Source organism: Epinephelus fuscoguttatus, linkage group LG1 (genome assembly GCF_011397635.1).
Source record: "Epinephelus fuscoguttatus linkage group LG1, E.fuscoguttatus.final_Chr_v1".
NCBI lineage: Eukaryota > Metazoa > Chordata > Actinopteri > Perciformes > Serranidae > Epinephelus > Epinephelus fuscoguttatus.
Window position 1 is genome coordinate 25,644,105 of NC_064752.1, and position 26,283 is coordinate 25,670,387.

Genomic DNA, 26,283 nt, shown 5'->3' on the forward strand with positions numbered 1-26,283 from the left:
GGCCAAAACACCAAAATACTGCTTCATCCTGCTTTATGTTAATGCATGAGTCATAATAATCTAGTGATATAATAGTACGACAGTCACACTGGCTACTGCAGTATTTCCAGTAATATCTTTATTAATTTTCAAATACCTTATAAGAACTGGGGAGCAACTGTGTTCTCATCCAGAAGAATATCGAAAGCACACAGCTTATTGTTATGTATTATGTCAGACATTTTAAAGATTAGAAAATGCAAACAACAATAACAATTATAATAAATTATTCATGATGAAATAAAATTTAAAAAAAAAAACAAAAAAACAATAAAAAAAGAGTTTGTTTTCCAAAGAGGGTTCCCATATTATTATTTTTTTGTGAGCGGTGTACGAAACAAGAGACAGTTTTCCAACACAATTTACAAATGTTTTATTTTCCATGTTAATATATTTACAGACTTCACATTCTTACCGTCAGCACTGTGTGTGTATATGATCTGGTTTCAGTGTTCCTAATAATCTGGTAGATGGTCATTCTAACAGTTAACACACTCATTTATGATTACATTGAATGAAACAATAAATCGCATGATTGTGTCTTGAAATTCAATTTCAGTTGCAAAAAATGTCACAGGTGATAAATGATGTGTGCTGTATATATTTTAATGTTAAAATTTAGTTGCAAGATCAATGTCAGATCTGTCGGTGTCAATGCCCTTGTTCTTGTAATTCAGTTTGTTGAAGTCCTCCATAATCTCGACCATTGTCTTTCCTTTGGTCTCTGGGACAAAATATAACAGAAATGCCGCACTGGAAATGGAGTAGGCCACAAAGATCAGGAAGCAGAACTGCCCGAGTCCGTCCTGCAGGGATACACATAAACACAGAGTGTTGAATAATTAAGTAGTTGACATAATGTAAGGATAGAGATTTAAAGTACGGTAGACACACAGCAGATATCTCACCACAATGTAGCCAAACAACATTCCAACAAGGAACATGCAGAGCCAGTTAATGGACCCGCTGATCACAAAAGCAGAAGGACGCCAGGCTTGTAGGAAGAGGTCAGCAGGAAGAGCCATGGACACTCCAGCTTAGAGAAGATTTAAGACGTTTAATAAAAATAAAGGGGAAGTGTTTTACGTGTGAGGTGAACAAGCAACAGAAAACTCACAAGGTCCAAGTCCAAAAATGCAGATGATGCAAAAGATCAGGCCGATGTTCACATATGGGATCCATGAGGTCAGATTCTGCACAAAAAGAGAAACATTAATTATATATATAATTTATATAATGAATGTTTTATATATATATAAAACTAAAAGGGGCTGTATGTGAAATTCAGAGCATATGAGTTGTCTGGACACTGTTCTTGACATGGAGGTGGCTGAGCCAACACAAATCAATCTAGATTAATAAATAACACTACAGGGAGGAGCAAAAATATGTATGTGTTTTTGACTTTTGTGTGAACTGTCCCTTTAAAGAAAAGGTTGGGAAACACTGCTCTACCACACAGGGAGGGAGAAGGGTGCACTGTTAAACTGTATTTACCTTGATGGACAGCGTGACAGTAAGTACTATCATCGTGACACCCATCAGTAGATAGCCATAGCCCATCAGCTTCTTTCTGCCGGCACGATCTATTAGGAAAGACTGTCACACGACACACAGGTTGAATAAAGTCTCCTCACCTGACAGGGAAGATGCCATGTGCACGGGAGTCTCTCTCCTGTCAGTCACTGTCTTTACAATCAGGTAGGTAAAGATAATAAAAATAGGAAAGATTATCCTGACAAAACCTTTATTTCACCCGTTCTTAAGTCATAAACACAGGAGGGAAAACACTTCAGATTCGACTTAGAAAATGGATCACCAGATTTTTTTTCCTCACTTGCCTCTCGGAGCTTCTGTACAGAGGAGATACTTACACACAGTGACACGGTGATGAGCTCTGTTGCTCCAAAACCAATAGCCAAGTAATGCATCTGCTCCTCTGGCACTCCTGATTCACGGAAGATGTCAAAGGCGTAAAAATACAGCTGAGAGAGAGAATGAAATATTAGAGGCCATGACACAGAACACAGCTGCTAAAAATGGATCACGTCATATATATTATTAAAGTTAAAGCTGAGATGAGCATACAGCGTTGATGCCACAGAACTGAATCCCAGCACAGGGGATCATAAGGGTCAGTAGCTGCCATCGAACACAGCGGGAGCAGAGCACGTCCCTCACAGTCTTGGCCTTCTCTCCCTGGGTGCTGTCTCTCTCCTGCTGCATGTCGTCCAGCTCCTGCTTTACGTCGTCCTCCTGCCACAGCCACTGCAAGGCTTTTAAACACATGGACATACACATCCTGGATCAAACTGGAGGTTTAATCCTGTGGTTTGATAACCTGGCTCCAAAACTGTAAAGCTTAAAGTAACAGGGAGTAAATCAGCCATAACTGAATGAGATGTATGGTAAAAACTGAGGAAAGAGTTAGATGCACAAGGCATTATTAGAACCAACACTCATCCAGGCCAATATTTGTTTTTTTATCAAGCAGCAACCTTCGAGGCTAAAAAAGTGAAGCCAATGCGGAGGTGCCAAAAACTGCAGTTCATCAAATGGCCACTTGAGGCTGGCTCCAAAACAGAGCCCCCCCATGTGAAAATGCCCAACTTTACAGAAGAAATAAACATGTTTACGGCCTGGTACCCCAAAACAGTTCAACTTCAACATTAATGACAACTTTACGGGTGTGAATTTATTTATAACTTACACGTTTACGTTTTATCAAAGCCCAAAGTTACAAATATTTTAGGGCAGGGCCGCTTGAGTGAAAGTCCGTCTCTGAGGCGTCACTACAGTCTATAAATAAGATCTAGCCCTCACTCCTCCACAGCTCCACCCTCTCGTCCAAATATGGTCACTTCTGACTCCAAAAAATCAAGATGAGGTTGAACTCGAGGTTTCAAAATGGCAGTCCACAAACCAATGGGTGACATCATGTAAGCTACGTCCATTATTTATTTAGTGTAACGTTTTTTACAGCATGAACACACCACTCATTTTAAAGAGAGCTTCTATCATCAGGCAAGGAGACTTGTGAACTATCTGCAGGTTTTCTTTTTTAATTTTTCTTAGGAGGAGGTGATCAGTAGTGGATGAAAGCTCACTTCACAGTAAGGTTAGGCAAAAGACAAATTGATTGTTGTGTATAAACTTGCAGAAATGTCTTTGTGAGATGCAAAAAAAAGGGGATTCAGGGATGATATTTTGTCTTTATTTTATTTCTGGTTTTGCTCCTGGCAAAGAAACAACAACAAAAAACAAAACAATCAGGTCAGATCATGGGTGTTGAGGCTAAATATATAAAAATTAAATGAGAATGATAATCTAATATAAGGTAATGATCCTCTGACTGCTGACTTTGATAGCTGCTTCTGTCAGGTGTGTTAGTAACAGGCACAACAAGAGAGATGTGCAGCTCAATATGACGAGAATAAACAAAAAGTATTCATTTAACTTGTGTTCCCTGATTAACCTTAGTTTAAAAATATAATATCTTAGTTTCACATGTATGAAATGTCCCAAAATGATCACTTTAAACATGATGCCTAACCAAATTATTTGAACAGTGCATGGTTATTATAGGACTTGTGGTTTCGGGTTGGGCTGCTGATTTTGCGTTGGTGGGTGGGTCGAGATGCAAAACTAATTGGTCATATGTGCAGGTGGCAGCGGCATTGCACATAAGAGTTTGGCGATTGTTCTTGACCCCCTGGCTACCTCCTGGCAGCACCATTGGTCCACTCACCTTTTTTGCTGCCTTCAATGTCTCCTTTGTCAATGTAAAGGTGTCGAGGTGCCTCGGGGAAGAAAAGCAGCATCACAAACTGCAGGATGGCAGGAACACCACTGATAGCTAAGAGATACGGCCACATGTCTTCTGTGCCCATCATCTCCCTGTGTAAAACAAGAGAGTCTGTTAGGATGGGTTTATACATCACTATGTGATGCTCATCCTGACTAATTAGTAAGATGTTTACATGTTACTCTGGTCTGGAACATGTATTTGATGGTGTCAGGAAAGAACAACTGTAAATGCTTAACTTGTAACTTGGCTTGGCATCCTTAATAAGTAAGAGAGTAAAATGCTTTTTTTCTGTCTAACTTGTCTTGATATTTTTTTTGTTAGAAATATGACAGTGCCAACACACAGTTCTTACTTGATGCCAATTATCTGACCCGTTATTTTTCCAAATGCGATAAAGATTGAGCTTGTGAGAGTCAGGAAACCTCTGAGTTTCTTTGGAGAGCTCTCCCCGAGGTACATGAGGTGAACACTCAAGCCGAGACCTGTGGAGCAAGACAAGCTGAAGAGGATCGAAAAAGAACGCTGACAAAAACAAAAAGAAAAGGTGCATACTACACTTTATCAGCACGTACCAACGTTATATCCATAAAGAAACCTTCCCAGCAAGATCATCTCAAAAGACTTGGCCATGCGGCTGAAGATCATGAGAAGAGCAGCGACAAACGCCACAACGTTGTTGATCAAGAGAGCTTTTTTCCTGCAAAGGAAACAAAGAAAATGCAACATCTACTTCTATTAAAAGAACAGACATAGTCTTGGGGCGGCAGTAGCTCAGTCCATAGGGACCTGGGTTGGGAACCAGAGGGTCGCCTGCTCAAGTCCCTGTCCAGACCAAATATGGAGCATGGACTGGTAGCTGGAGAGGTGCCAGTTCACCGCCTGGGCACCACCGAACCCCCCAACCGCTCGGGGTGCCCGACCAAGGCAGCCCTCTCACTTTGACATCTCTCCACCTTGTGCATGTAAAGGTCCTGTTTGTGCATGCGTGTCTTTCAGACCTGTGTGTTAATGACAAAAAGAGTGAAAAAAAAAATGAATTTCCCCTCAGGGGGATTAATAAAGTATATATATATATAAAAAAATTAGTCTCTGAAAAGACTGACTCTCATGTTTGTTCCAAGTGGCACTCTCAAAAGATGACAGATTAAGCCATCGGCAAAGGTGGTGTCATCTGTTGACAAGTTCCTACCACAGCAACACTGTTGGCTAGGTAACATAACCACGGTGTTACTATAGATGTAGACTAGATACAGGACCGTAAGATGACGTCCATTCAGTCCAGTAGAACTGCTTGCCTGGTGCATATGCCGAAAAAAGTTTTCTAGCTTCCTGTTTTTCTTCCACGGCCTGCAGCCCACTGAATATGCACAGTAGTGTTTCTCCCCTAGAGTTCCCATTTGGCTCACAGACTTCACATTGTGATGATGTCACAGATATTTAAAAAAAACCTCTCTCGGCTTGAGGAAAGTTTTACAAATATGAAATCTCCATGGATCAAAAATTCATAATAAGCAGAGTCATAAATTAACCTTGTTTGCAGTTCAAGGTGTCCAGTCATCAGTTTTACAGGCGTCTCTTTTGCAGTGGTGGTCTATGGGGAGAATGCTTTTTGGGCTGCAGGGGATTTTTTTGCTGCAACACTGCGAGTGGTCACTGGGGAAATTTGGCTACAAGACTTTCCTGGGGGCCTGGGTGTGACCCCAGACTCACAGATTAGAGACGTAGCTTTTCAGTTAATTTAATTAAATAGTAATGTTTTGGTCACCTTAAAGAAAAGTCTTGTTCAGTGTCTAAAACTGTTGTGTGTTTTGTACTAAAAGACCCTCCAAGGAGTTGGATATTCAGTTTTTCTGGTGAGTACATTTGTGTTACTGGTTTTAAGCCTGTTTACCGCTAGTAAAAATTAGCTTTTAATTCTTTAAATAATTGTATTTTCAAGTTTTGTAGCAGGAAGTAGTCTCTGCACAGCACATTACAAGAAAGGTTCATGTTCAAGGTTCAAACAAGACATGTCATGTCAACATGTAATTGTTGAGTGTTAACTATCAATTAACAACCATATCTAACCCAAGACATGGCTTTTACGAATGTATAACCACAATGTGTGTGTGTGTGTCTGTGTGTCTGTGTGTGTGTGTCCCACCTGCCGTAAGTGACAGGAAGGCTGCCGCTGTGAATGGCCCCGGCCCAGGCTCCAAGACTCAGCACAGCCACGATGAAGGACCAGATGAGCTGGCTGGTGGAATCATCCACTGGAGCTCCGTACCTGGACAACCAGGTGTCGTTCACAAAACTCTGAACATGCTGCAGAAAGGTCGGAGAGGTCAAGGGACATATTAAAGTTATCTTCAGACACTCACTGATGTCAGCTGTGAAATCAGTAAGTTGTGACTGAGTGATGGTGATTTAGACTCTCTAATTTAATTAGAAAATGTGCAACAGTGAAAAACACATGTATTAATTTAGTATTTTTCATCCAGTTTCCTGATCTTGTGACTCTTCTCTTTTTATGCTACTGATACACTATATTTTAGAGTTCATCATTATCCTGTAACTGTAACTTTTGGCCTCGACACACAGCAAAACATACAACAAACAACAACAACAAAAATAAAAATATATTTGGCCAGCTTCTGCTATTGCTGATGTTTTTCTTGTTTCGTGGTTTTCATTACACACTCATAAAGTAATAAAAATACTACCCACTTCTACTACTAATAATAATAAGTGTCACATGTCACCCTATAAAACAATATATGTGGTTCAAGTGAGAATCTCAGCACTATAATTAAACTTTGAATTGCTGTAAAAGATGGCATGCTCTCAACGTTTACTGACAGAAAATTCTATCTTGCATTTACATTAATAAGAAACACAACTTTGGTGTTGTGTGGCTGCAACAAACAGGAATTTGACACAATATTAAGGCGTAATATTGACTGTATTAAATGTTCTTGCTCAGGTCTGTTGGAAGAGCAACAGCATGTAGCTTCTTCTGAAGGGGAGAAAATAAGACATGATGTCTTCACTGACACTGACTGTGTGCACACGCCACAGGGAGGAGTGAAGAAGGCAAATAAACCGTGTAAAGTGAGAGGGTTTTGCTCCAGTTCACACACCAAACCTTCACTTTTAATGCACTCTTTGCATTTTACTGACAGAAATCTTACCACTGCCGGAGAAGCAATGACAGACACTTGAATCCCATACTGAAATGACCCCCCTATTCCCAACACCAGCGACAGCAGATAAAGCCTCCAGTACTGCAGCTGAAATGTAAAGTGGAAGTCAGATATTGTACAGTAACGTCATTGTTTGTTTAACTGAACATGTAAATCATATCATGACATTATAAAATATGATTCCTCATGAGATTAGCTCCAGACTGAACACTTACAACAGTCAAATCTTATTAGTAATATGATACACAATGTAATACGCAATCACAGGGCCTGTTTTTCTACTTCTGACACTTTGAGTAATCTTGTTAGTATCTTAGCTAATTTAACTTCAGCAAAATATTCCTGGCAGGGCTTTTACTTGTGATGAAGCATTTTTATTTTGCAGAACTGATACTTAAGTAAAGAACTGCACGTATGTGCTGGTCATTTCTTGCTTCCATACTTGTACTGAAATGTGCTCTCTAAATACAAACTGCCTTGCAAGTACTGAGAAATACTGTGGATCACAGGTAAAGAGAACCTTCTTCCACAAACATGCTGTAATGAAACAGTGGGCACTCACCTTTCCTGATGCACTGTCCATTTTTCGTGCTGGCTCCCTGGATGCTGGCTGCAGGAGCAGGAGATGAGCAGCTCACATAAAAGATGAAGTGACACAGTTACTCATTATTAGACTTTAGCTTCCCATTCATGTCGTTAGAACAGGATTCATCATGTTTTGACGTGCTTGATGAGGATAACCAGACGCTGCGCTAGATCCAACCTGGTCTATCTGGTTGATTCCCATGATTGTTCAGAGGAAGTCCTGCATGTGTGTCCTGTCTACCAAGTTAGATATTAAGAGAGGGAGGTATTGTTAAAAAAACACACGTGACACGTGTGGAGATGAGAGGATTATTTGCAGCATATTTGAGCTCACGTGAGGCTCGTACATTGTACATCATTAGTAGTTCTGTGATTGCAGTACATGTACGCATTAAGGCATCTCCACTGTTTTACATGTGGAGATCAGTTTACTCATTGAGGGAAGTACAACTCATCTGGTTATTAAAAAAAAACAAACTAAAAGTTACATAATGTTTCCTTTGGCTGCTTAAGGTTTGATAATCTCAATGTCGTCATAGTGACTGGGAAAATCAGGAAGACTCCTCTTTATCTGGTTTGCTCTGATTTGTAATGAGACAATTTATTAAACATCTCTGTGCAATTGTGAATTTAGTTTGTGGCTGTAAAGCTTCTCCACAAGAACATGGTTGTGTCAGATGTGCATAACTGTCTAAAGTGCTTTACATTTGCAGTCTGAGAGGAAAGCAGATCATTTTATTTCTGTTTTACATATGAAAGGCACCTGTTGCTGATGACATTGAAGAATCACAAATGAAAATCAATGTTAATATAAGATACTTTTATTGACTCAGAGTTAGATCATTCAAACAAAGACATTACTATTCAACATAAACAGCTTCACATATTCCACTCATGTAACAACTGCAGATTCAGTCATTTAATGCATAAATGCTCATCATCACGGTATCTTTTCTTTTAATGACTGGTGTGCACACTGACGCACACAGTTTATATTTAATAAGGTGCAAATTAAGACTTTGTTTTTATCTTAAAGATGTGGTAGGCAGTTTAGTTTTGGCGTCACGGGGCAGAAATCCCTTAATAAACTTTGAGCATATTATAATTCAAGTGGACTGTGAGAAAACTAGACTTCTGCTCTTCCTCTTGGCTCTGTTTTTAGACTTTGGAAAATCTAGGCTGTGATGGGAGACTTAGGCCAATCACAGGTCATTTCAGAGAGAGGCCTCGATCCGAACCAACTGCAGTCACGTGACATATTGTTTGGGTTAAACAAGAGAATGTCACAGTCCTGGAGGATCATTAATGTGCACCTCCTCCTGTACTTCCTTAATATGCACATTCAGCACATGCAATGCATCAAAACATTGTTTTCTAGTTGGAGCCACGCCTCGTTTTCAAACTGTATGGTTTGAATACAATGAACAATGATAGCAATATAGTCCACGATGACCAGCGCTAAAACCAACCTGCGTAGTTGTCCCTCCTTTGTGACATTAGAAAGTGTCGCATTTATCTTGCATGTGTACTCTTCTTCAACGTTTTGTTTACTTCCAGGATTTTTCCCACATGGAAATTCTGACCAGTCAAGAGCAGCTTTCTCACACAAGGCATTTGATCTGGTCTGCTTGTAAATGCTGCCGTGAGAACACAAACCAACTCTAGGCAATTATGCAACTCTGTAACAACATTAGTCCCTGATTCGGATGAAACCAAGCAAACTCTAGGTCTGAAAGCACCCTGAGGCTCATGGCTGCAGCTTTAAGTTCACATTTATGTAGTTAACATTAGCTAGAGCCTCGAATCACAGTGTGTCCTCCAACCTCACTCCCCGCTGCTACCACCTTGTTGGGAGGAGAGCAGGCAGCAGCTCTGGAGATAGACCCCCATCGAGCAGCCGCAGCAACTCAATTTCAGTCAGCATAACCCCCAGTCCCAGGGAACCAGACAGCCCCGACTCCTTGCCACCCTGCTTTGACAAACAGCACTGGGGATTTGCGCTAGTCCATCACCCAGCTCTCCTCCAGGGGGAGCAGTCAACAGGGGCAGAGAATGAGGCAAAGGGACGTTGGGGTGGCTAGTTAGCTGATTGTTGTCTCTCTGTGGTCTGAGTAGCAGAGAAAAACAACAAGGTGAGGAAGGGCTGGGCGAATGTGCTGAACGCAGCTCTACAATGAATTAAGCTTAAATAAATCAGTGCATGGATAACTCTGGGTCACTGTGTGAAGCCTATGCATCTGTCCTTGGTCGTCTGGTGAGAGGGGCTTATGACAGAGACGGGAAAGAGTTTTTGTTTTTTTTTCCAGATTTCTGCCTACCCCAGCTTTAATACATTCTCTTTGATTTGGTCCATCATCTGCCACACAGCAAAGACCTCAGTACTCTGTTGGTCATTTAATTGGAAGGCCTGCTGTGCAGCTTCCTCTGACCTTTTACCTCCCAAATGAGAGGATACAGCAAGGACATGTTGTTAAAAACACTGGTAACATGATTGACAACTTTATTCTAAGAAATAGAGATAAAATTATAAAATCTTAATAAAATGTATTACTGTTCATTTGCTAGGCTGAAGTGGGTTTTTTATACCTAGATACATCTTTATGTGTTTTCAGAGGTAGCAGCTGACTCATCCACTGCCAGTATACAGCAGACTTAATTAGTTTTGTCTCATGATTATCACGTAGCAAAACTTAAGTGAAGATGTAAAAGGTAAAACAAACTCAAGATAAAGGAGTAAAAACAGATCCAAGTTTCTTCCAGTGCTGTTAAAGTGACACTGCCACGTACAGGCCGTCTTCCAGCTCAAGCAGGTCAGGTCAGAGTGAGGCGTACAGTGGATGTGACCGTGTGCATTTCAGGATAAAAAGTCTGTCTACAAGGCTGTGGAATGACACACTTCACCCAGCTGATACTGAGCTTTAGTTTGCTTTTCGTCCTGGCCTTTGAAGTTGAGCTTGTGGAATTCACTTGTGATGGCCGACAGAGATTTCCCCTTGGTCTCAGGCAGAAACAGGCCGACGTACAGCGCAGAAAACAGGCAGATCGCTGCGAAAGGCAAAAAGCAGTACTCACTCAACCCGCTCTGTCGAAGAAAGGCAAAGGACAACTATCAGACAGATGTAAGACATGATGTAAATGACAACTGAAATGTGTGTGTGCTTTAATCTTAACTTAAAGCATGTCTGTTTGTGTCTGTGTATTCTTGTATATGTATACACGTGCAGGATTACAAAAGGATTTATATTATTAGAAATGAATTAACTAAAGCCTTAACCTCACATATCTTAGAAGGATCAATAGGGCCAGAGACACAGACACAAGCATCCTGATAGAAAGCCCGTTTCTCCTCAGTTTCAGAGTCTGAACTCTGGGAGGTGCTGTAGGGTGTCTTTTTCTTCTTTTCCCATTTCAAACAAGTCTTCTATTTTGCACTTTAACATGCTTGGTAACAAGTAGTCTACTAATTAACTGGAAAAACCTAACCTCAATAACAATGGACAAAATACAAAACTTCTTATGCCTCTGCATCAGCGATAGCTGTAGCTGTAGCTGGAGGCATAATGTTCCAAGTGAAGTTTTCCTTCCATTTGTACTGTCCAATTTTTGTGAATGCAATATCTCAAGAACACCTTAAGGGATTTTTTAAAAAATTTGGCACAAACTCTCATTTGGACTCAACAATAAACTGATCAGATTTCGGCAGTCAAAGGTCAAAGTCAACGTGAACTTGAATTCATCTCATTCTCGTGAACAAAATATCTCAAGAACACCTAAAGGGAATTTCTTCACATTCTGATACAAACATCCACTTGGACTAAAGAATAAACTGATCAGAATTTGGTGGTCAAAGGTATGTAACTAACAAAAGTCCCCAGCCAGAGCGCTAAATCTTTTACTGTAAATATTGCCTTTCTTTAGTCTTACAAAAAAATGTTGTAGGTGTATGTACACTTTGGTTCTGATAGTTTTAAATGTATGCATGATTACTGCAGGACATGGACATGGACATGGACATGGACATGGATGGATGGACATATAGTGACAGACTGACCACTAGAAATGGAAAGATCATTCCCGTGATGAAAAGGTTGAGCCACATCATGGAGCCAGCGATCATGTAGGCTGCTGGCCGAGCAGTCTGGTTAAAGATCTCTGTGGGCAGAACACCAGTCACTCCAGCTGGGGAAACAAAACAAACATATTGATTAGAGTTAATCATCACATCCTTAGAAATACTCATATCAATATAATAGCCTGACCCATACTGTTTTTTTGGGATTTGGTAACACATAATAAGTAATCTATTGCTTTATGACACATTCATGAAAGATTGATTAACATTAAAGCTTTTTGGTGAATACTTGATTCTGATTGGCTGCAGGGTGTCCATTAAAACCTGAAGAAAAATATAAAACTTTTATAACTTTTCCAGTTTCCTTATTATATGACACCTACCTAGTTCAGGTGAAGCTGTGTGTTGATCAATTTAAATCAGTGTACTAGCTGGTATGAGCCTGTATCTGTACCCTTGGAATGAATGGAGTCAGGGCAGCCGCTAGCCTCCTAAAGGGGCGGGGCAGTGGCAAATCCCACGTGACACAGACACAGGAATCTAAAGTAGGCTGTTTTAGTTAATCAGCAGTCTCAGGTGTAGTCTTTCAGTGCCTCATCCTCTGAACACCACAGGATGGCAACTGTAACACACAAGCTGTAAGAAGTACACTGGCCCCTGAACTTAGTGATAGCCGTCTTTGTATCACATCACTGATTGCATCACACTCGATTTTCAACACCTTATTTCAGGCTGCGGCCGACAGTACACATGGCTTATCATTTGTTTGTGAAAATCTTGATTGATTTAGGGACAATGACATGGCTGGAAAGCCAGCTTGTCTTGTTGTTAGGCTACTGTTTCTCAACTGTAACTGGTCCACCTTGAAGGCTGTGTTTATGTCCATTTCAATAATGTGTCATGAGACAAAATTTTCATTTTAAAAATCCTAATATAGAAAGTATACAGACACTGACCTGGTCCCATGCCAAAGCTGAGAATGTAGGTGAAGATGCAGGCCATGCTCAGGTACGGCATCCACGATACATGTTGCTGTTTGCATGTGGAGAAGAGAGTACAATATACACACTGAGCAAAAAGAAAAGAAAGCAGATCACACAAAAATCACAGATATAGAATTGACCATCACTCTTATCTTGAAAACTGAAGATACATGCATGACTTATCACTGTTAAAGTTAAAAATGTTGGTAATTAAGTGGATCAATTAAATGATTTATACAGGCTGTTCTCATTCACTATTCGTACTTATACCTATGTAAATGTAATTCCTATAATGAGGCGGTGATCATGTGACCTATGTGCTGCGGGCTGTCCTTCATCAAATAAGGAGAGCAAAGGAGGACTTTGAAGCTTTACTTTAATTTTACACCCAGGAAGTTGACATTTTTGGGCTTCATAGGAATGAATGGGGGCCTGCCTCCAGCGCAGTATCCAGTTCTCATCCATGATAAAGAGGGATCAAAATCAGTGTAGCGAGGAAATTCAGTGTGGTGGACAGGTCAAACAAATACAGGAGTTTGACCCAGGAGGCTGCGGTTCATGTTCCTTGTGAAACCAAAAGTTAAATTTGAGTTATTTTAAATTACGTGATGCACAGCCATGATTCTTTTCCAAAACTTGAAACTGGAAACTTGGAACTTGAAACCTCTCGAACCATGTGTATGACTTTTCATAAGATATCATATGAACTGTTGCATGAGGATACTTTGATTTATAATACCTCAAAGGACAGAGCAATTGTGAAGACAACAGCCCAGATGGTCATGAGGATGTACCCTCCCATCAGCATGAACCTCCGACCTTTGCGCTCTATCAGCAGGTTCTGAAAACATCAAAATATGCTGTGAATATATAATATTCTATTTGCTTTCATGCAGAGAGAGAGAGAGAGAAGATGAGAGAGAAGATCAACTCCAGTCTCAAATCTGTGCAGTTAACATGTAGCCAGTGCCAGCAGCTAGTTAGCTTAGCAGACAGACTGGAAACAGAGGGGAAACAGTAACAATAACAAATTCACCTACCAAAAACTGAGGGGGTTTTGTACCAGATGATATTTTTTCCAGGTGCAGTAACTTGCAGTCCTGGTTGCCAGGCAACCAACTTGTGCAGATTAAACAAACAATATATAACCTGTTAGTGAGTGAGTTTTATAGGTGTTAGTAGGTGGACAGTGTCACTTTTGGACAGAGTCAGGCTAACTGTTTCTCCTCTGTTTCCAGTCTTTGTGTTTAGCTAAGCTAACACAGGCTACAGACATGAGAGTGGTGTGAATCATCTCTACTGACTCCTAACAAGAAAGTGCATTTCCCGAAATGGAAAACTATATCTTTAACATGACATAACATTCTCCAGAGACAAAATAAAGTCTACTCAAAGACAACCAGGAAGTACATGTTTCTGTTCTATAAACATCAGTGTGCTCCAGATCCTTTCTTCTCTCATTTCTTGGTAGCTACTCAGAAATGTCTATATCTTACTGTAAAGTGTTTGTATCGTGTTAGCATAACATCCAACATATTCTCACGGAAATACGTGAAATGGACACGACCCCATAACAACGAATTATGTAGTATTGGGCATGAAAAAACGTGCTGCCGCATGAAAACCACTCCAATGCAAAGTCTATTATGAGCAGCCGCATTTTCAAACACTTTATAAACGTTTTAAATGTCAGGGTTGGGTATCGTTTGGGTTTGGTTTTTTAATCTGGTGCTAAATGATACTTTTAGAATGTTACCAGCACCTGAAGCATCTTTATACTGTGTACTTGTATTTTTACAAAATACACAAAATGACGATCAGCAACATTAAAAAATGTCTTTTTTACTTGCAAAGGCAAATTTGAACTTGACATTTAACAATAAATAAACTCTTAACAGTTTAAAGTATTCTTTAATATATAAATATAAATAAATACACAACACTACAAACAAATTCCCATAACACATTTAGATAATGAACAAAGACGTAACCATCTACAATAATTTAACACAAAATAACGGTTACAGTGTTAATAACAGCAAAATAAAATAAAGGTTGGGATCAGTAAGTGTCTCAGAAGAGACTCGGCAGCCAGACATTTCTCTGTTATCTGTTTAGGAGCGGCTGAGATTGTCACAACAATAAGAGTAGCTGTTCTAACTTAACAGTCCACCTTAAACCAAATATATTCCAAAATTAAACCAAGTAGCTTATTTTTCTGTATTTCTTCTCTAAACCCAACCCAGTGTTTTTCTTTCCCTAAACTTCACCAAACTGCGACAGTTTCACAATGTTCACTAGGGTTGGCTTCCTACACATCTGGTACCTACCGGACTGAATCACAATGCAGATTTTGGTGCCGATTGTGTGTGTAGCGAGTGTCCGGCTGAGAGACAGAGAGGAAGAGAGGGAGAGTATGACGTTATATGTATTTACATGCAGCGGTGCAGTGATGTGTGTATAAACAGTTCAGACTATTTGTCAGTGAATAAATGCTTCAGCATCTCAAGACCCAAAACAAGCTCTTGTGTCTTGCTTACTTTCAGCTGATTAAGGTCAAGTGAGTTAGCCCCAAAGTTATCACGCAAACTTAGCCTCTCATTGGAACTGAACCAGGCTCATTTAAAATACCTACGCACAGGACATGTTGGCGTAGTTACATAGAGTCCGTGAAGTCATGTAACTACCTGCCCTATGTGGACCCTCTCGCTTCTCACTTCTCGCTTCTCACCTCACGAATAAAGTGAGTCCACCATGACAAAATATCCTCATTGGATTTGCGTTAACACTGTTTTCATGTTGCCAGCACGTAATATTAAAACATTCTGTGCCCACCGCTACGCAATGTGTTATTGAGAGTTTGCGTCATTTCACATATTTTCATGAGACTGAGCTGGAACATCATACGTCTGAGTGTTCTGAACACTGTGAAATAAAATGTACAACATGCTGTATGCACAGTACAAGCGGCTGTTCTTAGTCCTTCAGTCTGTGTTAAAGCTTTAAGAGGAATTCAAACAACAGTCTGTCTTTGCCTCTAGCCACTTACATAACATGAGCTTTACTGACGTATACTTACACACATTATACAGGCTGTGAATTCACATGTGCCAGTGCCAATTGTGATATACTGGATTTTATCAGCAGATATTCCGGCCTCTTTGAATACATATGATGCATAGAAGTAAATCTGAAAGAAACAGAGCATGGGAAAACATTAGAGTGCTGTCCAGTATCATTACAAGAGCTTCAACTATTAATAAGTGGATTTAGCCAGTGTTTGGTACAAAGAGAAACTATGTTAATACCCTGCTGCCCTCCCTTAAACTGCCAAGCACGTGGTTGAAAGCCTTGAAAGTTTAGTCAGCATTTTCTGATGAGAAGGAAACTTGTTGCAGCTCTGAAAATATCAGTTTAGATGTGTTATTAACTCATATAGAAATGACAAAGAGACAACAAAACCTTTCAGTACATAAAGCACATTCAAAGCTGTAAGCTGTCGTCACACATTATTCAGTGCACCTTACAGCGAGGGACGAAGCTCCACCACCAGTATGCATTATTAATACAACCTGCAGGAACGTAAAGAAACCCAGACACGACCCTTACCGCTGATGGATCATCTCAAATTTCTAATCAACCTTCTGACATGGCAGAGGCCAAAAGAACATGTGATACTGTTACTGTAGCTCGGTGTCAGTAACACTGATCCCCGTGGGCTATACAATATTTTCACCAAACTACACTTTCAGAGACACACAACGCACTATCATGCCTCTTACCGAGTCATTGCCACAGAGCTGCATGGCACTGCTGATGATCATGACGGAGATAAGCTGCCAGCGCACTGAGCGATCAGTAAAAAGCTCCCAGGGTTGCCGAGCCCTCATGCCTTTGGTTTCAGCCTGTTCCTGCTGGATCTCTTCGAGCTCACTGCTCAGGGCTTCACAGCCTGCCAGCCGTCTCAAAGCTGACCAAGGAAAAAACACACAACTTAAATGAACTGAGATTTGTTGGTTTGTTATTCTCTGCTTCATCTCATATATATAAAACATGTATGATATGATTTCATGTGCTGAGTTGACAGCAGTGACGGACTCAGACCCTTAGCTTAAGTAAAAGAACAAATACAAAAATGACAAAATTCTACATCACAAGAAAAAGTTCTGCATTCAAACTTAAGTTAAGATTTTCCTTAAAGTCCGAGTTAAGGTTTCCTTGAAAAAAAAAGAAAAAAAAAAGGTACACAAAATATCCTCAAGTCTTCTCCTTAAGGTTTCCTTAAAATGTTTACTTAGGGATTTAAGTTTTTCGCTTGACCTTAGTCATATACTTAAGGAATTGCTTAAAGTTTGTTAAACCGTTGCACAAAGAACCTTAGTAACCAAAGTAAGGACAAAAACATAAGGTACCTCTGACTCCATCTTAACTGCAACATGGATGAGTTTATGGAGATAAATGAGAAAAATGAAAGCATCCTGATATGAGTGCTCCACGACAGAGAGAACCCAATGGACACTTTAAATTTCACCAGAAGTCAGTTTATGTTTGTGACTTCCTTCTTCAAGCCCCTTTATAATGAATGATTGCTCTACTGTTTTGTGCATTGAGATCTTTCCAGTCTGTTGTTAGCGAGGTATTTCATGTAAGCCTTAAGTGTCATACTTAGAGAGGAAACTTAAGGTGCTTTGTTCAACTGGCTCCAGAAGTATTAGCTGCAAAATGCACTCAAAGTATCAACAGTAATGGTGCTAATGTTGCAGTATAATGGCCTCCGTGACCTATGTGTTATTATATGTGACATTATTCAATTGTCACTGGTGATGCAATAATGTGTACGTAACATTTTAATGTTGTAGCTGGTGGATCTAATTTAAATACTTTATACACAGTTAAGTAGTTTAGTTATGTAGCTACAAACCAATGGGTTGAGCCCCCTCAAAAAGATCACAAGATAAATCTGGAGCGTTGTGAGATGATTAAAGGGACAGGAAATGAGAAAAAAATGTTATATTAGCTATTTGGCTAATTGTGTGATGTAGGTGTGTTTCCGTGTTCATCATTCATGTTCCGTGACTGCTTATCCTGTTGGGGGTCATGGTTATGCTGGAGCCTGTCCGAGCTGACACTGAGCCAGAGGCGGGGTACACCCTGGACAGGTCAGCAGACTATCACAGGGCTGACACATAGAGACAGACAACCATTCACACTCACATTCACACCTACGGGCAATTTAGAGTCACCAATTAACCTGCATGTCTTTGGACTGTGGGAGGAAGCTGGAGTACCTGGAGAAAACCCACGCTGACACGGGGAGAACATGCAAACTCCGTACAGGGGGGCTCCCCCACCCTGGCTTTGAACCAGGAAGGTGACAATGCTAACCACTCCACCACCATGCCCCCCGTTGCTGAGTTAAGTCAGCAACATACAGGTAAATATTGTTAAACATTTGCAATTGTAAAAGAATAACTGTAAATAAATCATCTGAGAAGTTTAGAAAGGAAATGTCTCTTTTGTGAAACTGCTTATAGACATTTGAAAGGTGAGCAAGGGCCCCAAATAGGTGCTGTAATTTGTCATGTAATATATTATACATAAAGTATGGTGATATAATGTAAAATGTTGCAGTTGTCAGATAAATCTAGTAGAGTAAAAAAATATTTCTCCCAAATGTACTTAAGTAGAAGTAAAAAGTAGCATAAAATAGAGACACTCAAGTACATTAAATCTGTACATCAAGTACAGTATTTGTATAAAATATACTTATTAACCTTCCACTACTGGCTGACATATCACAGTACCCACCGTTAATGCAGGCCTCCTTGTCTCCTCTGTCGATGAGCAGGTATCTGGGGCTCTCTGGGAACCACGGCAGGGTCAGGAGCTGGATGAAGCCAGGAATGGCATTACTGGCAAGTAGATACTGCCAACATGGCTCACTGCCCAGAATCTCTCTATGAATAAATAATCCACAGTGTTACTGTGTGTTACTGTGGACGTTGCAGTAAAGGATTATCCTATTTTGACAAAAACTTGTGTAACCGTGTCCATACCTGAGTCCGACCACCTGCCCCAACACAACACCAAATGCTGTGAACACAGCTGATGACAGTGACACAGCCCCTCTTAAGTGCTTTGGGGCACTTTCTCCAAAATACATGGGCTGCACATTCATGCTAATCCCTGCAAAACACACAGCAGCCTTCATCAAGTTTTTTAACAGGTATTTGAACACAAACATGATCCCTTAGTGACACAAATGACATACCGGCATTTATTCCAACGAGGACACGTGAGATAATGATCATCTCAAAAGACTTGGCGGCTCTGCTTGTCACAGCTAAGAGTGCTCCAGACATCAGGAAGATGTTGTTCAGCAACAGGCATTTCTTCCTTGAGAAGGAAAAGAGGACAACATTAACAGACTGCAAACAACTTATGGTCAACAAGAGTTTTAGTCACTCATTCATTCTTCCATTGGCTATATTGCAGAGATACCATATTGGTAGAGTAATTGTATAAAAATCACAAACATAACCCCAGAACAGCAATGAATCAATCCTACTAGTTTTATCTGTGGAGTTAAAGCCTGATACATCTTATTCTTCTGTGTCATAGAGGAGCCCATTAAAAACATCAGCTGCACACAGTGTTACACTGAGTAACATGCTCCTTTATTACAGTAAACACAGGCACTGTAGTTTATTTTAAGTCAATCCTGCATACACTGTCCTGCTGCCATAAAAACCACTACAGAATAAATGAGTATTCATCCGCCTCTGTAAATAGTGCCCAGTAAATGCATTATTTACGCCTGTTTGAATAACATTTGCTAAAAACTACAGTGCCCAGGAAATCATTTAGCTTTTTTCATGCCTCTACATTGGCAAAAGCCAGCAACAGGCATTATGTTTTTGGGTTGTCTGTATGTAAATATTTACGTCTGTCCACCCCATTCTTGTGAACGTGATATCTCAAGAACGCCTTGAGGGAATTCCTTCATATTTGGCACAAATGTCTACCTGACTCAAAGATGAAGTGATTCGATTCTGGTGGTCAAATGTCAAGGTCACTGTGACCCCGTCCGGTGCATTATTGTGTACGCGATATCTCCAGAACAACCTGAATAACAACCGGATTTTTTGATTTTGAAGGTCAAAGGTCACTGTGATCTTGCATTAGTCTCATTCTTGTATACGCGATATCTCAAGAAGGCCTTGAGGGATTCTTCTCAGATTTTGCACAAACATCCATTTGGACCCAGTGGTGAATTGATTAGAATTTGGTGGTCAAAGGTCAAAGGTCGAGGTCAGTGTGATCTCACAAAACACATTTTTGACCAGAACTTTAGAATTCTTATGTTAGTTTAGACGAAGTTTTACACAACTGTCTAATAGAATAAAATGATGACATTTTATATCCGAGAGGTCAAAGGTCAACTTCACTGTGACATCATAATGTTCTGCATAAAACACTTTCCTGGCTGTTACTCAACATCATATCTCCGAAACAGAGGAGGAGACATTTGGTCAGATATTGAATTGATGTGTGTGATGCCTCCAGGTTTTCACAGACGACCATAAGGTGTTACTTCTAGTTTTTAAATCAAATATATATTTATTGTGACCTGTGACCTGACCAGCACCAACCTAATTCTTAAGAGTGAATTACAGTGATAGATGGAGTGTGCAAGCATGATTGATGTTTAGCCTATGTGTTTCTCTGAGGATCATAACTCAATCCCAGGTCATATTCACGCACACGAGTGATAGAGGAATGTAAATTAACAATCTCTTCATTTATTCATTCATTCATGTGCATGTACTAAATCAACAGCTTGATCATTCACTTTCTGCACGTGGCATCCATAAAATGTCATAGAGCTGAACGATGCAGCGTCTTATATTACCTCCCGTAGCGTATGGTCATAGGTCCTGCGATAAGAGCCCCCGCAAAGCCTCCCAACGAGAAGATGGCGACAATGATTGTCCAGACTAGAGTCACCTGGTAGTCCTCCAGCTGGATGTCCCAGCGCTCCAGGAAGGTTTCATTGACAAATGTTTGAATGAACTGTCAGAAAAGACAAGAGGGTCAACCATTAAAGTCTCACTGAGTTAACCAAACACACACGAATACACAGAGCAGCAGTTAACACTAACACTCATTACCTCAGGTCATCTGTCTGTTTACATTTTGGTGGGGAGAAGCTTGACTTAAATCTTGCAGCATTAAGAAGTCAAACTAGAATTAGTTTTTACATCACAGTAGAATTAGATGTATTAAAATAGGAATGACTAATCAAAGACACAAGTATCCTGATTCTTGTTTTTTATTTTCACTGTGACCCAAATGTGAAATAATAGTGATGCTGGTCTGCACAAGCCTGACATTACCAGACCAAATCACAACTGCGAATCAGTCTGGAGCCTCTCAGTTTGAACTGGTGTTATCAGTAGATTGTTAACATGTGATGTAGTGCTGAGTGTCCAATAACGACGAGTGGACGACAGTGTGCAGAGATGAGCTGCTATATTATGAGCTGGATCAAGAGTGTAGGTTTCCTTTCAATATTAGGGTGACACACATGAAATAGAAGACTTCAGAGTCCTCTACCAGAAAATTCTGAGCATCTAACACTAAATTTTCTGCATTCTTGTAAAGTTTTATGCACCAATTTGTGCCTTTTCTGCATTTATGGTGTCAATGTCTTTAATAAAAGTCCCCTGCTGTTTCATGTTGTATTGGGTGGGACAAATGCACATGTTCTAACTATTGAGAGGGACGTGACATTGGGTGAGAGGCGGGGGACACTCTGGACGGGCTGCTAGACTATCACAGGGCTGACACATAAAGACAGACATCCATTCATGCTCACATTCACACCTACGGGCAATTTAGAGTCACCAATTAACCTGCATGTCTTTGGACTGTGGGAGGAAGCTGGAGTACCTGGAGAAAACCCACACTGACACGAGGAGATCATGCAAACTCTGCACAGAAGGACTCCCCCACCCTGGATTCAAACCAGGAACTCTCTTGCTGTGAGGCGACAATGCTAACCACTGCACCACCGTGCCACCTGTCTCCTGCTCCCCTCCTTCCAAAAATTTACATTTATGGTTAGTATATTAAACTTTTGCACAATCCTGTCAGAAAACAAATATAAACAACAAAACAAATATATCATTTGTCTCAAGGAAAAGTTTTAAATAACACTGACTGTTTTTCTTCAAAATAATACCATGATATTGGCTTCAACAGGAAGTTCCACATCAGCTGCAGCCATCTTGGTTGTTTCTGAAAATGCCTATGGAAACAGCATTGAAAAAGGGGCCCTATTCATTCTCATGAAAGTCGCTCAGTGGCACTTAAAGCCAATAAACAGATAGACTTCCAAGTATAAAATTGCCTGGATCTTCCACATCCATGGATCCATGGAGCACGAGCACTAGTGTGTCCTGCTTTCCAACCAATCGGTCTTGAGCTCTAATAAATCTGGATTTTGCCGATATACAACATTTAGGAAATAATAATTGAAACAAGGTCTATTTAAGCGTTCGTACTGGGAAACTGATGTACCTAAAAAAGTATCTGCTGATTTACAGACATCTCTTTTACAATCTAAGTCTATGGTGAAACGTCTTTTGGGCCCAGTGGCATCACATGACAGACCCGGAAGTCGCATTGACAAAGTTTAGTCACCATGTGAAATTGGCTTTACAGCCCAGCTCTACGTTCTTCGTCTAAAACACGAACCATACCATTTAAACAGTTGTGATCAGGCTGCTGGAAATCTGTCCAGCGCAGCGCGGAACCACACACACCTGCCAGAGCAAATAAAACATGAGCTCGCAGATTCGTCTGGTTCCCAGGGAAGGTGTGAAGCTCCAACAGGGAACACACACACAAACTACACTTACACATAAATATCATCAGTGTCACCCTACCACAGTGTTCATGTTTGTGCACACTGGTAGACGTAACTTAACTCTTTTTGAACACTCCTCCCACAGCGCCTTATCAGAATCAGCTTCATGTGAACACATGCAAGGAAAATGACTTCAGTTTTTGGTGCTCTCATTGTACTTACACAGAAACAGACATGAAGCTAAAACAGACAACAAGGCCGAACAAAGGAGACAGTCAACATTTGACGACAATAATATTTGCTAAACACTGCAAGTGAGTAAATAAGGTATATGTACCTATATTTTAACAGCTTGGAAACACAGTCTGCCTCTGCTTAAACACACACATGCACACAATTTGGCAGTTAGAGTCAAAAACTTACAGTAGTCGGAGCGTTCATGATGGCGAGGTTGTAGCCATACTGTAGAGTTCCTCCAATGGAAGCTGAGGCAACCATTAGCACCAATGTCAGAACACTGCTCTGTTGATACAGATGTTCAGTAGATTATAAACATTTATGTATCAAGCAGCCTATTGTTTGCTAAAATCACACCATCTCCTCTTTTTGATCAGTTTCATTGTAAATCTGTAATCTGTTTTAAACAACCGCACAACATGCAGCTGGAGATACAGTATTAGAATTACACCTGCAATATATGACAATGATTGCCTAATATTTCTTCTCTGAGTTTAGTCTGCACATTCATTCACGTTTTCTGCAGGGTCATCAGTGGTGGAGCAAATACTCGGATACTACAGTGTAAAAATACTCCATTAAAGGTAAAAGTCCAGTTTTCAAAATCAGGCTCAAGTAAAAGTACAACTGTTTTAGCATCAACATATATTTGAAGTATAAAAAGTAAAACTACTCATTATGCAGAATAATATATGTTGCATTACTTAATAGTCGTGTACTTTAATGTTAGAGCAGGTAAAGGCGGAGCTAATTTTCATTACTTTATAGTACAGCTACAACGATAAATTAATTTGTTGTCAGCTAGTTTTTTGTTTATAATGCTAAAAAAAAGCATTAACTTGTTTGTTTATGTTTATTTATTGTCTATCTACCAGTGTATTTCAGTTTTATTAGTTATTAGTTATTATTATTAGTCAGAAAATGACTAAACTAAACTAAACTAAACTAAATTAATTTGGCCAGCTATCTGATAATTAATTGGTCTGAATAATTTGTTTAAGAAAAACACAGTCAACAGTCTCTGATTCAAGCTTCTTAAATGTGAATATTTTCTGTTGTTTTCGTTACGGTAAACTGAGTATTTTTGGGTTGTGGACAAAACAAGAAATTTCAATTTCAGTCATACTGGGCTTTTAGAAACACTGTTCAACATTAAAAAAATAAATAAATAAATCTCAGATTCTATAGACCAAACAATTGAGATCAATTGAGAAAATAATCAACAATGAAAATAATCATTAGTTGGTGCTCTATTTTATATACCGCTTGGTAGTTTAACCTATAATAATATTAAGTACAATATTTCCCTTTGAACTGTAGTGAAGCAGAAATATACAGTAGCATAGGAGAACTTCAAAACTGCATTTAAGCACAGTACTTGAGTACAAATACTTAGTTACATTCCACCTGACGATGACAGCTGTTTTGTTGCTACTTATTCTCAGACTACCAATGCAAAGTCATGTGTAAAATAAAGTCACATTAAAATATAATCGTCCTCAGATAGCGCTGCACCTCACATAAACTACACTCACTAGGTAACTCAGCTTTTCTTGAAGTATTGCATAACACTCCCGACTCCTCAGATCAAACTCAGAGGGGATTAAACTCTGACAGATCCATTACTGAAACCTAAAAGTGCTAATTTACCTTCGGTGTAGCGGCAGGAGACATGATTCACCGAAGGAGGTAGTGAAGAGGCTGCAGACAGAGGTGACCTGATGAAGTGAGCTCAGCCCGCCCCACCTCCTCAATAACGATCCTTCAAACCACCTCCTCGAGCACGCGCTTATACTCAGAGCGTGCGTGTGGCGGCCTCTTGTGATTGGCTGCAGTTGTGCAAACAGCAGGTGGACGCTCATGTGGCCCAACACTGAGCTGGTAAAGGGGATGCAGACACGTGGGGCTTTACTTAATATAAACAGATGCAGGAAAAGATAACTGTCAACATGTGAGATATAAATGAGCTGCACACTACACGTGCAGTTTAGACAATATTTTTTTTCATCCTTAAGGGGGAGACACAACAGGTGATATGGGTGGGAAAAAAGACCAACATCTACATGAACTTGTCAAGTTGATTACCATTATTTTCCATCATGAACGATTTTTTTAAATGCGCAAATTAGGTTTTATATATTAAATGTGCATTTATTTGTATACACTATTGGATATATTGGCATATATATGTGCATTGGATGAAGCCAGGTTCAAAATGAATGTTTCATGTTGTTGACATATTAGAGTCAAAGATTCATACTGAGGGAATTATGTCCATTTATCACTCCATCATTTAGAACATACTTTCAACAGCAATTTTATGAATAAATTGTTAGATAAATCAGGCTATGAATGCTATATGGACAAACCCCTGAGTAAAAACTTTTAGAATATAGACAGGAATAAAACTGTAAAGTCTGATGTGTGTAAGTGCAACTGAAGTGGAGATTTTTGGCTCAGATTATGAGAAAAAATGGCCTTTAAAGTTATGCATCATGAAATTCCACAGAGCAAACATAAGACACAACATGTGAATAGGGTAAACATTTCAACTGACAGATATCACCATGAAACTTCCCCAGCTGATTATTTACATTAAGACATTTATTTTACATATTAGGGTACATGTTGAATTTGCACATTGAGCATTATATAATTAAACTTTTTGCGTACATCTCCAGAACAGAAATCTGAAATAAAACCTTTACTGTGTATTATGAATGTTTTCTGTCTACTTGTCTGGAAAAAAGTCATGTTATGGAAGCAGAATAGCCCAAAATCTCAAAACTGACCAGAGCATGAAAAATGTGTTCACCTGAAGTATCTCCCCTTGATATTTCTAAGGTTGTGATGATCAATATATTTGTTTTTTCCCAGCTGGAGCAACTGGTGTCCTGCCTGCAGAGATCTTCAGACTGCTCAGTCAGCAGCCTACATGACCGCTGGCTCCATGATGTGGCTCAACATCCTCATCACTGGACTGATCTTTCCATTTCTAGTGAGTCTGTCACTGCATCCATCCATTTAACAAACACACAGTGACAATGGACAATCATACCTACATACAGTATATTTTCAGTTGGTGTGTCTCTCCATAGGGCGGCACGGTGATGCAGTGGATAGCATTGTCGCCTCACTGCAAGAGGGTTCCTGGTTCTAATCCCAAGGCCCCAGTTGGCATGTTCTCCCCTTATCAGCGAGGGTTTTCTCCAGGTACTCCAGCTTCCTCCCACAGTCCAAAGACATGCAGGTTAATTGGTGACTTTAAATTGGCCGTAGGTGTGAATGTGAGCATGAATGGATGTCTGTCTCTATGTGTCAGCCCTGTGATAGTCTGGTGACCTGTCCAGGCTGTACCCCGCCCCTCACCTGGTGTCAGCTGGGATAGGCCCCAGCCCCCCCTGTGACCCTCAAGAGGATAAGTGGTTACGGAAAATGAATGTCTTTCCTAAATGTAACATTCCTCTCAAAAGCTCAATCCTACCTCCTCTGTACTCATACAGTAC

At 40.0% G+C, this 26,283-nt stretch overlaps 2 protein-coding genes across 2 annotated transcripts; both read right to left on the reverse strand.

The window, feature by feature from the left end:
* Nucleotides 1-91: 91 nt before the first annotated feature.
* On the reverse strand, nt 92-7,798 carry LOC125894235 (solute carrier family 2, facilitated glucose transporter member 11-like). The gene is made up of 12 exons (XM_049585514.1): nt 7,592-7,798; nt 7,018-7,116; nt 5,991-6,151; nt 4,420-4,544; nt 4,200-4,329; nt 3,788-3,936; nt 2,128-2,315; nt 1,914-2,024; nt 1,537-1,638; nt 1,157-1,232; nt 948-1,075; nt 92-845 (listed from the first exon to the last, which is right to left on the reverse strand). Exons 1-12 carry the CDS (start codon nt 7,610-7,612, stop codon nt 651-653), a joined length of 1,485 nt encoding a protein of 494 aa, XP_049441471.1. The 5' UTR covers nt 7,613-7,798; the 3' UTR covers nt 92-650.
* Nucleotides 7,799-8,450: 652 nt separating this feature from the next.
* On the reverse strand, nt 8,451-24,519 carry LOC125894229 (solute carrier family 2, facilitated glucose transporter member 11-like). Its single transcript, XM_049585501.1, has 12 exons — nt 24,428-24,519; nt 22,964-23,062; nt 20,582-20,742; nt 18,941-19,065; nt 18,726-18,855; nt 18,478-18,626; nt 16,452-16,639; nt 15,749-15,859; nt 13,409-13,510; nt 12,643-12,718; nt 11,666-11,793; nt 8,451-10,696 (listed from the first exon to the last, which is right to left on the reverse strand). The coding sequence occupies exons 1-12, from the start codon at nt 24,449-24,451 to the stop codon at nt 10,487-10,489; spliced, it is 1,503 nt and encodes a 500-aa protein (XP_049441458.1). The 5' UTR covers nt 24,452-24,519; the 3' UTR covers nt 8,451-10,486.
* Between the last annotated feature and the right edge of the window lie 1,764 nt (nt 24,520-26,283).